The sequence below is a fragment of the Pleurodeles waltl genome, chromosome 10 (genome assembly GCF_031143425.1).
Source record: "Pleurodeles waltl isolate 20211129_DDA chromosome 10, aPleWal1.hap1.20221129, whole genome shotgun sequence".
NCBI lineage: Eukaryota > Metazoa > Chordata > Amphibia > Caudata > Salamandridae > Pleurodeles > Pleurodeles waltl.
Genome location: NC_090449.1, coordinates 1019729932 through 1019743181, shown reverse-complemented (window position 1 = coordinate 1019743181; position 13250 = coordinate 1019729932). Strand labels below are relative to the sequence as shown.

The following is a 13250-nucleotide window of genomic DNA, read 5'->3' as shown; positions in this document are numbered from 1 at the left end:
CGACTCAACTCAATGTATGCTCAACTAATTCAGAGTAGACCGAATAGATTTCACAAATACACATTTAGGAAAATGCTTATGTTTTTAATGCACATTTCAACTGTGTCACTGCTGTGTTGCTTGTATTCTGCAAGACAGTGAACTGAAAATGAAAGAAAGGAGTCTGGATCTGGTTTCCAGACTTTTGTGGGTAGATAGTGTTTTTGAAGCCAGGGACTGAAGAACATTAGTCCTATTTTCGTGGTCTGTTTACTTACCCTTCTCCCGCGAACTCCCTTGTGTCCTTTGTCTCCATTGACACCAACCTCACCATCGTCTCCCTATTAATAGTATCAGAAGAAGAAATTCAGAATAAGCATCACTGCAAACCAAGTAGAGTCAGTGCAATGAGTAGCAATGAGTATCACAAAACCAACTGGAGAGTGGGTCGGTTACCTGCATTCCAGGGTATCCTGGAAACCCTTGATGCCCCTGAGATAGAGAAAGAGGAAAGAGGAAAGATACACATTATTTATGTTATGAATGCCATGTGACCCTGACTATTTTATCAGGAAGAGCAATATAAAAACTTATAGGGCCCATATCTGGTCCTTTAGAGATACTGAGAAGAGACAATGTGAGCTATTACATTTCCGGAGGAAGACTGAGACCATATTTACAATTTTTTGCAATTCTAAATACAGTGGGCTTGCACTACACATATTTAACATTTTGCATAAAAATTGGGAAATAATTGCCACAAAAAAATGTTGTGCTTGTAATTGCACCAATTCCATGCTCTTTTTCATCACCAGCATTTAGCTTTTTGTACCAATCAAGAAATGACATATGCTGTAGATTTCACTTTTCTTAAATCTTGCTTTGATTGACTGCATTTCCTCCACATTCAAAGAATTTCACAAAATCCCAATGCCCAATCATGATCTCTGGTAGCCCAGTCAACACCTGCAACAGTGACATTGCCTAGCTCCAAACCAAGTGCAAGAGGGGGAGGTCTAAAAGGAAAACCTGCTAATGCTGTGCACAGAGGATCTGGAACACCATCTCTATATAAATCCAACAAGCTATGAGAATTTGATGCACTAGAAAACATTAAATTGAAACTTACACATGTTAAGTAGCCACATTTTCAGAACAGCCCTACAAATAGATAGGTAGCTATATAGGCTGATCTCAAATATGAGTGAATTCTGTTGGGCAAGCAAGAGGTCATATGGTATCTCAGCGTTGCAAAGGTGACCAAGATGTGAAGAATAACATATAATCACTGGCATCAGATATGATTTCTGAGGCATTAAAAGACTCTGTAATTCCATTTTATTTTAAACCACACATTAACAATATGCTCTAAAAACAGCACCTCCTGTTTGAGATTTACTTAATGCATCAATAGAATGCTGTGGCAGATTATAATGCTATATGGAGCCAGGTTTGAATTAAATACAATAACAATAACGAAACAAAATTTTAGACACTCTACTTTCCATTGACAAAAGAGAATACCTAATGATTTGGCCTCACCTGGTCTCCTTTTCGTCCCACTGAACCATAACCATCTTGGCCATCAATTCCCTGTGAAAATATTACATGTTTAGTACATGTTTAAGTTAAACAGGTCACAAAAGAACATTAACACAATGAGTTGTCATGGCCTTCTTAGCGACCTAATAGTTTGGCACTCAAAAGAGTAAAGTCAGTTTTAAAAACCTCCAAACCTATCCCTTGTTTATTCAGGGAAAATGATGTTCCCTTTGCCTTTCATGTCCACCCGTGCAACTAACTCTGTAGCTTTCCTCCAACAAAGTGGTCACTTTCCGTACATCCATTCCAATCCACCACATAGGGGGTCATTTTGATTTTGGCGGGATGCCCCGCCGCCAACCATGCCGGCGGTCAATGGAAGACCGCCAGTGGCGGCGGCTGGCATTCCGCCAAATAATGACGCATGGACCCTCACCGCCATTGATGGCGGTGAGGGCCACCATGCGCCATGCTGGTGGTTTGGATGCTGCTCCACCCTCACTGCCACATCAATCCAGACACCACCATGCCTATGATGATGCAGTCATACACGTGGCGGTGTATGGAGAGGCGGCGATGGTGGCGGTGCAGCATCCAGGGAGCCTGTTCCCTCCCAGAGCAGCGCAATGGAAGAGGTTAGTGCTGTCTGAGAGGGAAGGGGGAGGGGGCATGTGTGGGAGTGTGTCAGTGCATGGGATGTGCATGAGTGTATGTGTGAGGGGGGATGTGTGTCCGAGTGTACGTATGCGTGTGTGCATGTAGGTGAATGGGTGAATGAGGATGTGGGGGTTTGGGGTTTGGAGGGGACCTGTATGTAGGGGTAGGGGTGGGGGATGGTGAGGGTCGAGCTGGAGGGCCTACATGTGGTTTTGGGGGTGGAGAGTTGGGGGGGTTGGTTTTCAGGGTTTGTGGGTGGGGGCGGATCTAGGGATTTGGGGGTGGGTGCGTGTAGTGGCAAGGAGGGGTGGCTGGGGTGTCACATACAGGTGACAGGAATGAGTATTCCTGTCACCCATATGCTTTCCGCATATCCCTGGTGGAAATGGGATCATAATCCCACTGCCGGTCCGGCCTCCACCACCGGTCGAATGTGCATACAGTCGCCCGCCGGTTGATTCTGGCCTGGCGGTGGGTGGTAGTGAACTGGCTGCTTTGCAGTTCACTACTGTGTTCAGTATATAACCGCCGTTGGCGGTAATGACTGCCACCGCCGGCGTGGTGGTCCAGACCGCCATGTTCATAATGACTGCCATAGTGTCTAGTATAACCGTCTTACATTGAGACTGCATCAACAATTCACTCAGAATATAGCATGTTTATGCACATGTAGTACTTTTGTTGGTACTATTTTATTAGTATCTGTTGCCACCCGTCCCTCCCTGAAATTCAACAGCAAACCATTGATCTTTGATATTGGCCATTTTCAATGCCTCCCTTGTATGTACTGTCTTAGTAAACACCCAGCATAATTATATTTGTTCAAGTTGGCTTAGCATAAAGGAACCCATCAGATGATGTTATACAGTTCCTACTGAGATAATAGAACTGCATATTAAGATGTCGGAGCTTCAGAATGTAGGGGACTGAGTCCTTCCACACCATCAGAGAATGTCTGCCCAATTCCTAGCTAGCTCATAGTGTCTCATCCTGAACCCTAACCTTATTGGCGTGGAAGGTGATTAGGGCAACCTAAACATGACACTCTGACTCCCAAGGAAGTCATGGAAACAAATCTCACCCTTTTGTTGTATTACTCATGGATACCCAGGCAAGAACACAAGAGAGATACAAGATAAGTTTTTAATACATTGAAACAATCGTAATCTTGCATAAAGAGATGAGCTGCAATTATTAAGCAGATGAAACAGAGCAATGTTACCAGCATTATGAACACAGTAAAGCTAATAAACAATCCAACCATGGTAAGAGTTCTAGAGGTCCCTATCTAACCCAAAGACTATACAGAGAGCATAGCAGGTGTACCCTTGTGCCTTGCCAATCTACAGGAATAAGCCGTAGCCCCATACCTACAACCTGCATCAGGAGTCAGCTTGTAGTGTGGATGTCAATCCACTCGGGAACCTGGATGTTGATTACAGCATCTGTCCCAGGATGGTCGCGGTCGGAATGCCCCTCTGCCCCTTACAGGTCAGTGTACCATTTATTAATTAAAACTCACACTTTGTTATAAGCAGAGCTCTGATGCAATGCGATGTCTAGATGTTAGAAGCTGGCTCCTGAACAGGCAATGCAGGCACTAGGATATTGTGTACTCTGTTCCTAGGCTTGAACAGAATTCACTGAATATATGTTGAGAAAAGGCTACCTAAAACAAGAGGTACACTATGGCCCACATTTATGAAAAAGGGTTCACAATTGCGCTAAAGCAATTGTGCTTAATTGTTCCTAATGCAAGCTAACGCCATTCTTGAACGCCATCCGTGCGCCATATTTATAAAATGATGCAAGATAGTGCTAAGGAATGACTAGCGTCTCAAAAAATTATTCTAGCCAGTGAGGGATGGTGTTAGGGGAAATGGCACTAGTGGGTCAAAAATGACGGTAGGCTGACTAGCAGCACAAATCTGCCGTTAGTCAGCCGAGCGTCATTTTTGAATGCACAAGCAGCCAAATAATGACTGTTGTCTAAGTTTAGACAGGAGTCTTTACAACTACCCCTATGCCCACCATAGGAGACCAGTGTCCCATGGGCAAGCTCTACAAACCCAGTGCCAGGCAGGGGACCCCATGTAAGGGGCCCCCAATGGCACACCACACTGATGCACATACACTTACCTGCAACTTACCTGGATGGGCTCCCTCCTCCTGTAGCGTCCCTGTGATGTGGGAAGTGGTGAAGCTGGGGGTTGGGGTGGGCATCTTTGTGCCCATTCCATGGTACTTCCCAATGGAAATGGGCCTACCTGCACATTAACGTCTAGTCTGACCATGGGTTAAATAATGGCACTAAGTGGGCTTAGCGCCATTATTTAGGTCCACCTCCCACTTGCGCGTCGTTTCAGCGTCAAGTGTTAAATATGGAGCTGGGGGGCTAGTGTAATTTTTTGGAAGGGAACACCTACCTTGCATCTAATTAACAAAAGGTGGGTTGGCACTTCCTAAAAATATCGCTAACTCCAAAATTTTGACGCTAGACTGGTCTAGCGTCAAAATCTAAATATGGAGTTAAGTTAGCGCCCATATTCCTAGAATAATGTCATGCAAGCAAAAGCGTGTAAAATGTCACAGCTAAAAGCAATGCAGCTTAAAATGTGTAAAATGTAAAATCTAAATTGAAGCTAAAAACGAGAACCAACGTGGGTCCAAGAGGGCCACACTACAGTGATGGAGTAACACACTTCACAGAACCTGCCATATTTTACTCTACTCCCTTATCCATTCCACCGCTCTTCTTGTATATCTCTTCTGCGAGTGCCCAACCCTACATGTCTTCCAGCCACTTCACCACTTGGTATGGTTTGCTTGTAGTTGATACATAGTGAAGCAACCTTTAGCAATAACCAGTCCCAATACTGCAACTTTGTACCTGCTTTTTCTGATTTTCTTAGAAAAGGGAACAGTCCTAGCAAACACTCTCACAAGATCAATGCCAACTGTCTCCCCACTACTGACTGTACTTATGCTCTCCCTTCTCCCTGGCATTTCTAGATTACAGTACACACCTGTGGCATATGTAGATAACCATTCTCTGTCTCCACACTAGGACAGGCATCAGCTTTGCATACGTCTTAGTCACTCTTTTGGGGGTAGAGTAGGCCTAGTGCTCATAAATGACCTGCACCAATTTCTTGTATTGCAAGATCCACGTTTTCTGAGTAGATATGCTCTTACCTGTGTTTGGCAAGCTCTGTTACATATGTTGCTGGATATCGATGAAATATCCTTTTTGTCATTTTGAAGGGTTTTTATATAGTTCTGATATCACCCCACCTTTTGTACGAACAATCTCTCGAGCATGTATGTCTCTGCAGGATCCTCTGGAGAGAGCTTTCATTTAATCTCCGATTAGAAGTAGGAATGTTCCATTGTTAAATAGTCTTGGTTTCATACAATTTCTGGTCTTTCTTTTGCAATTGCCATTCTTCATGAATATAAATTGATCCACTGGATATGGAAGATACATGAGGTAAGAACTTTAGTTTTTGATAGGTCCTTGAGCTGTACAGATCTTGTTGAGTTACTCCCTGACCTGCTAGCCCTCTCTGGTCATCCTGCTACTTTTAACTTAGTGCTATCGAGCTCTGGACCGAGTTGGCTCCTGTGTTGCCAAGTTAACAGCACTAGGTGACACTGACTTTGTATGCAGCACATTCCATAGTGCTGGTGACTCAAATGTATTGTGCAAATGACTTTGTATTTTTATTACGCCCTGCTAGCTTCAAACCTAGAAATATTTGGCTATCTTGGTGTAACAAACACGGAAAGAAAATAGACCCAGGCACCAAATTAAAAGCGGCTTCGCTAGTAAATAAGATAAAAGTGGCAAATAGAGGCCATTTTGAACTTATTTAGACATGCTTTCTAGTGTTTTGCATGGTATGGGAGGCTGCATGCATTTGTGCTTGCAGTAGGCAATGTTTGTGGTAATATCAGTGAAAACTGACCCACCAGAAATTAAAAAGGATGCACAAACAGAGAAACAAACAGCCTACACCCTGACCTGTAAGGCCAGCCCTTCTGGCACTACCAGTTTGCCCTATATGCTAGTCCAACCCTGGCCAAAATTAGCAATAGATGTGTTAAGGCTTATGTTACACTCAGGGTTGGACTATGACAAAAAATAGAACCCCCCGTTAGCGAATTAGATACTTTAAAAAAGTAAGTGCAAATTTGGGCAGTTCTGGGCCTGTAAAGACACGCTACATAGGATTTTTGGCAAGGTCTGGTAGACTACATGTATTTGTGCTTGCTGTAGCAGTTTGAGATAATGTCAGAGAAATCCACAGTACAAACCAGACTATAAACTGACCTACCAATAACCAGAAAAGAATGGCCCACACACTGATCTGTCAGACCAGCCCTCCTGCCAGTCCCAACCTGGTTACACTTGGTGTTTTCCTGAGGTTTATTTTGGCACACCCAGTTTATGCCTCTCCCTCTCTTTCTTTCGACTTTCATTCTGGTCTTTCTCACCTAATTGCTTTACCTGCTGTCCCTAACTGCACTTGTCAGGTCATTTGGAGTCAGATTTTTGTACCATCATGGTGATACCTGAATGATCATAAGGTTTGAGCAGCATTTTCAGCAACACCACTGCACACTCTGGTGGTAGTTCTGAAGTCACACAACGATGGATGGGTGAAACCTTTTAAACTGAATTTAGACAAAGACAAACTGTCTAGTCATCAGTCATCTCCTCCTCTCCTTAGATGTCCTGCCCTTTCTCTGTCATGTATTGGTTAATTGGTTTGTCCAATCTCTAAGACTCAAAGGGCCAGATGAATGAAAATGCAATTTGCATTTCCTAAATATCCGCTTCTAGAAATCGCTATTTAGGAAATGGAATGTATGACATTTCTGATTTCCAAATAGCAATTCCTACGGATTAGAAATCGCTATTAGGAACTTGCAATTAGGAAATCCCATGCCATTTGTTCCAATGGGCAGGTTTAGCATTTCTAAAGTAAGAATTTCCTATGGAAATGCTAAAGTAGGATGGCTATCAATCATTAGGGGTTTGTAAAGCATGGCATCTCACCCTGGGGGGTATCCAGGCACTGAGGGTTGTTGATGCGAGCTGATAGCCTCTCGTTAAAGAGCCATGTCTTTAGCTCCCACCTGAAGTCTAGGAGGGTGTGAGTGGGGGGAGGTCGTTCCAGATCTTGGTGACAAGGTAGGAGAAGGATTGTCAACTGTAGCGACTGGTGCAAACTCTTGAGACTTGATCGAGGGCACGGGTAATAGAACGGAGCTCCCTGGTGGGCCAGTGGAAGGAGAGTCTGTGGTTGATGAGACTGCATCCGACATTGTGGAGGGCTTTATACACAAGGGTGAGAAATGTGAATTTGCAACTCCTGTGAACGGACAGCCAATGGAGACCTCTGAGGTGGGGGGTTACGCTATCCCACAGCGTTTGTTTTGCTTTGCTTTTGCCGCCCTAAGTGCGCCGGGTATGCCCAGACGTGGGTCCCGGGCTCACTGTGCCACTGGATTCAAGCTAGCCTGGCTGATGAGGGGTGAAACCCCGAAACCGGTCCCAGGATGCTTGTTTCCGGTCCAGGGAGAACCTGGCCTGGCAGTTCGGGCTGGACTGTTCCCATGAGGAACAGGGTCAAGACTGATTTGCATATGGCTGGGTTCAAACTGGGGTGGCATGGTGAGCAAAATATTGGATGGATTAAACCCAGATCTGTGACTGGGGGTGAATGTTTGATTGGTTCCGCATTCCGTCCATCCAGTTACGCTATCCCACAGCGTTTGTTTTGCTTTGCTTTTGACGCCCTAAGTGTGCCGGGTATGCCCAGACGTGGGTCCCGGGCTCACTGTGCCACTGGATTCAAGCTAGCCTGGCTGATGAGGGGTGAAACCCCGAAACCGGTCCCAGGATGCTTGTTTCCGGTCCAGGGAGAACCTGGCCTGGCAGTTCGGGCTGGACTGTTCCCATGAGGAACAGGGTCAAGACTGATTTGCATATGGCTGGGTTCAAACTGGGGTGGCATGGTGAGCAAAATAATGGATGGATTAAACCCAGATCTGTGACTAGGGGTGAATGTTTGATTGGTTCCGCATTCCGTCCATCCAGTTACGCTATCCCACAGCGTTTGTTTTGCTTTGCTTTTGCCGCCCCGAAACCGGTCCCAGGATGCTTGTTTCCGGTCCAGGGAAAACCTGGCCTGGCAGTTCGGGCTGGACTGTTCCCATGAGGAACAGGGTCAAGACTGATTTGCATATGGCTGGGTTCAAACTGGGGTGGCATGGTGAGCAAAATAATGGATGGATTAAACCCAGATCTGTGACTGGGGGTGAATGTTTGATTGGTTCCGCATTCCGTCCATCCAGTTACGCTTTTCCACAGCGTTTGTTTTGCTTTGGTCTCCTGGGAAGGTCCAAGACTAGTCTCGCCTATCATACTCAATGGTTTGGAGGCGATGGAGGAGCTGGATGGGCAGTCCGACGTAAAGAGCGTTTCGTTAGTCCTGTCTGTTGCAGATGATGGCTTGGGTTACCGTCTTTTTGGATTCAGTGTTAATCCATCAGAATATCTTCAGTGGCATGCAAGGTTATGGAAGCAGGAGGAGGCCACTGTGTTTATCTGTAATTGGAAGGTGAGTTTGTTGTTGACGATGATGCCGAGATTGCGAGTGTGGTCAGTTGGGGTCGAGGGTTGTCCGAGCTTGGAGGGCCACCAGGAGTTGTCCCAGGGGGCTATGTTGTTTCTGAAAATTATCACCTCAGTCTTATCCGTGTTCAGCTTTAAGCAGTTGGGTCTCATCCATTCAGCGATGTGGGTCATGGCGTTGCTGAAGTTAGCTCTAGGGGTGGCATGGTCTTCGGAGAAGGAGAGTATGAGTTGAGTGTTGTCGCATATGAGATGATGTTGAGATTTTGGCAATTAAAAATCTCGGCCAACTGCATCATGTATGCGTTGAAAAGGGTGGGGCTCAGAGAGGACCCCTGGGAGACACCGCAAATGATGCTCTTTGGTTCTGAGGCTAAAGGTGGGAGGTAGACTCTCTGGGTGCATCCTGTGAGAAAGGCGTGGATCCATTTGAGGGCGTTGCTTCAGATCCTGTCATGGTGGAGTCTGGAGGTGAGGGTGTAATGGGAGATGGTGTTGAACGCAGCAGAAAGATTTAGGAGGATAAGGGCAGGTCTCGAGGAGGGACCTGATGTCGTACACTGCGGTGATCAGGGCTGTCTCAGTGCTGTGGTTGGTGAGGAAACTGCATTGGGAGATGTATAGTAGATTGTGTCTTTCCAGGTGTTCTGAGAGATGGTGGTTCATGGCTCTTTCCAGAATCTTAGCTGGGAAGGCAAGCAGTGATATACGGTGGTAATTTTTGAGTTCACTGGGGTCAGCAAATGTTTTTTTCAAGAGCGGCTATGTTTCGGGGATGGCAGCGGTCCTGATGGAGGTATTGAGGATGGGAGCGAAGATGCTGCTGATTTCCCTCTGGCCCACGTTGAACATGCAGTGGGGGCAAGGGTCGTTGGATGAGCCGGAGTGGGTCAAACTCATGGGGGGTGCTGTTTCCTGGATAGATAGAGGCTTCCAGACAGTGATTAGATGGCTGGTGGTGTCGCCAGAAGGTGGTCGATGCTAATGGGTTGGGGGTAAAAGTTGCTGTAGATGGCTTTGATTTTGTAATGGAAGTAGTCGGTTAGTGTGTCACAGATGGTCTGGGAGGGTTGGATTGTGTTTACGGTGGCTGCTGGGAAGGATAACGCTTTGACGATCTTGAAAAGTTCCTTTGAGCGGTTGATACTTTCCTTGATGCAGCTGAGTAGGGCAACCTTTTTTGATTCTCTGAGGTGGCGATGGTATATGTTCAGTGCTCCTTTGAAGGTAGTGGCGTCTGCTTGGTTTCTGTTGATGCACCATCGTCTGTCTAGCCCTCTTCATTCGCATGCAGAGTTCAGGGGTAAACCACCTTGAGTGCCTGCTGGATCTTCTGAAGGTGGAGTACCCCTGTAGGGGTGACTTTGTTGGACCCGTTGAGGAGCCATTCGGATAGATTGCGGGTGTCTCACTCGAGGTTGCAGTAGAGGGTGGCTTTGCTGAAGTTGAGGGCAGTGGATCATTAGGTCTCCATGATTGTTTCCCCATCTGTGGAGGAGGGAGGTCAGGGAGTAGTGGAAGGCTCTGATCTGCTCATTATGGAGCAATATGTGATGTGGAGATCGCTCCATGTGATCTCTGTTGTGTGGGAGAACCTAATTCTGTTGCTGGCTGTAAAGATGGGATCCAGAGTGTGTCCTGCGGTATGTGGGGCTGGTGACTAGCTGTTTGAGTCCAATGTTGTTTAAGTTGTCCAGGAGGTTGGTGGAGTTGTTGTTGGGGTCGGCTATGTGGAATCTGAGATCCCCTAAAAACATGCAGTGTGTCGAGTTGATGGCCAGGAGGATGATGAAATCAATGATGGCCTTGCATATGACAGAAGCCCACTGTGATGCACCCCAAAAATAGTAGTGCACATGTAGAGGACACATATGCCCTGGGGGCATATGTGCGCTCTATCGCATATAAAAAAAGCTTTGTTGGGTGTTTTTTTTAAATTGCACATTGTTACCATTGCGTCCATGGTTATTGCATTTCGTAAATGCCCAATTCGAATTTAGGAAATGTTTTGTACATGAGCATAGGAATCACAAATAAGTAATCCCTATTCGCAATTTCCTATTTAGGGGTTTGCAAATTATGATTTTTACTTGGTATCACAATTTACGACTGCTTAAAGGGCTTCGCACATCTGAAAACCCATTTATCATGTTGTAATGGCCTGAAATAGCAATTCGGTCTGTTAAGAAATGCTAAATGACTTCCTACATCTGGCCCAAACTCTTGTGTTTGTCCTTTATCTCTCACTCAATGAGCAAATAAAACTAGTTTTCACCTGCTGCTGTACAATACTGCCTATTTCAACCTCAATTTGATTATTGAACCTTCTAAATTTTTGGCTACCTTCATTAGTGCTTCAACGAAGTCCCTGTATCCAGAACTTCACTTTCAGTTTATAAATTGAGGAAATGAACTATGTTTAATATACATGTTATATACTGCACTGGTGTCTCATTCCTCAAAATATCCTTTTAAAGGTCCTTTGTGATATATATATCAAGCCTTTTAACTTACTGGTTGTCTTTACAATACATCTTCATAGCCTTCCTGCCACCTAGATCTCTTTGTTCAGGCTCTAATCTGCCTTAAACGTGATTTGCTTTCTGCAGTAGGTGGGCTCTCAGGGCTACTGGGCCTGTGCTCTGGGACTTTCTTGCTTTTGACCATCTTGCGCTTTGTAAAAACTTGACCATTTCCTACTTTATTCTTTATAAATCCCTATCACTTACAAATCATTATAATCCACTTAACTTATTTGGTATCAGTCAGATATTAGAGGAGCATTCCCTGCCTTCTATTCGGAATTAGTGTAGGGGTCACCTATTTCTGTTAGAGCCTATTGACTGATGTCATGGTTCTCTCCTTACTTAATAGACTTGGTCTATCTTGCAAATGATCTTTTAGTATAGCTGTTAGACTGAAAAATCATTCAACTTGTGATAGAGAGCTGACAATTGGGACAGACATTCTTCTTTGTAATAGTAAAGACCCCAAGTGAATATCGCCTATGACGTCATATAGTCCAACTGAAATCCAAGATGGCTGACTGCTATAAAAAAATCATTTTAAATCTTCCGATTTGCGTCAACTTCGGCACAAAAGTTCATGTGTACACAACAGTGCATGTCATGTGCATGTCCACATTAGGTCTAGGCTGTGAGGTCATAAATATAAATCCAAAATATCTGGCAAAATCATGTAGACGATTTTAAAATTCAAATCTGTTATAGAGTTGGCATAAATATTCATACTTATTGACATGCATCAACATTTATTACTATGTATTATATATCACTATGTCCCTTTCTTTTGTTTTCTGCTTCAATTTGTGTTCTGTAATGCCTAGAAAATGAGTAGCATGTCAAAACAACACCTTATTGCAACACTGACAACCAGTGGTGAAGGTGTCCAGCACAATGATATTGTTGCAACAAACTGGTCCATCTGTGTTCTTTGCCAGGAAAGTACTTCAGAAAGAATTATTAGCTCAGCAAACACTACACACAAACATTATGGATCTGAATATAGTATTTTAGACCATAACCTGAATAAATTTAAGAATCAGAATGTGTACCTACGAATATTGAACTAGAATGGCTTAATAATGCTTCTGGTATTGAGCAGACATTAAGGGCTAACAATGCAGTGTGTCATAAGTCATGTTTCAGGAAGTGCAGAAATCTAAAGCTGCAAAAGGCTCAGAAAAGAAAACATTGTGATGTGGATCTATGTGGTAGCCCAGTTAACACTTGTTCAGAAGTTTCAGTTCCAAATAAAATTCCTGGAAGAAAAGCATGTTTTTTGCAAAGACTCAGATACATCTGTAAAGCATAAAGCAAAAATAGATGATGTGGATACTAATGTTTGTCAGTGTGCCAAGTTAGTTCAAGATACAGCACTCATTGCAAAATTGGCTGGGTGACATGCACGCACAGGATTCTGAATACCATCATAAATATTTATTTGGACTATAACAGAGCACGCAGTGCACGAAAGAATAAAAACGAATCACCTGATGAGACCACAGCAGAAGGAATAGCTCTAGCTAAATGTGTTTCTTATCTGAAAGATTCGCGAGTGAGAGATGTTTAACCAATTTTCAAACTCTGTGATTTACTAACCCTTTACACAAGCAGAGTAAAGCAGCTCAATTCCACTCCAGGTAAAGTTAACTCGACAAGACTAAAAAAGAAAATTCTCAGAAATACAAGAGGTTTGAAGGCATACAATGAAAAAAAGAGATGTCCTGCTTTAAAAAATGCTATAGGATCCACATTGGTTTTTGCCTGTGACAAGTCAGATTCTGACACCCTAAATATTGCTAATGCAGCAAACTTTAGCAGGGACCTGATGCGGAAATCTGAAAACTTCAATGGAATATTTGGGGATAATTGTAGAAACCGATCAGTTCCTGAATCCCTTCTTGCCC

General features: G+C 44.2%; 1 protein-coding gene across 1 annotated transcript in view; it reads right to left on the bottom strand.

The window, feature by feature from the left end:
- The window catches only part of LOC138262145 (collagen alpha-4(VI) chain-like), a 343879-nt gene that overhangs the window by 80839 nt on the left and 249790 nt on the right, over positions 1–13250 (bottom strand). The window contains exons 29-31 of the mRNA XM_069211929.1: positions 1522–1572; positions 436–471; positions 258–320 (exon numbers count right to left, since the gene is read on the bottom strand). Of these exons, the coding sequence (XP_069068030.1) occupies positions 258–320; positions 436–471; positions 1522–1572 (150 nt within the window). The remainder of the gene's footprint in view (positions 1–257; positions 321–435; positions 472–1521; positions 1573–13250) is intronic.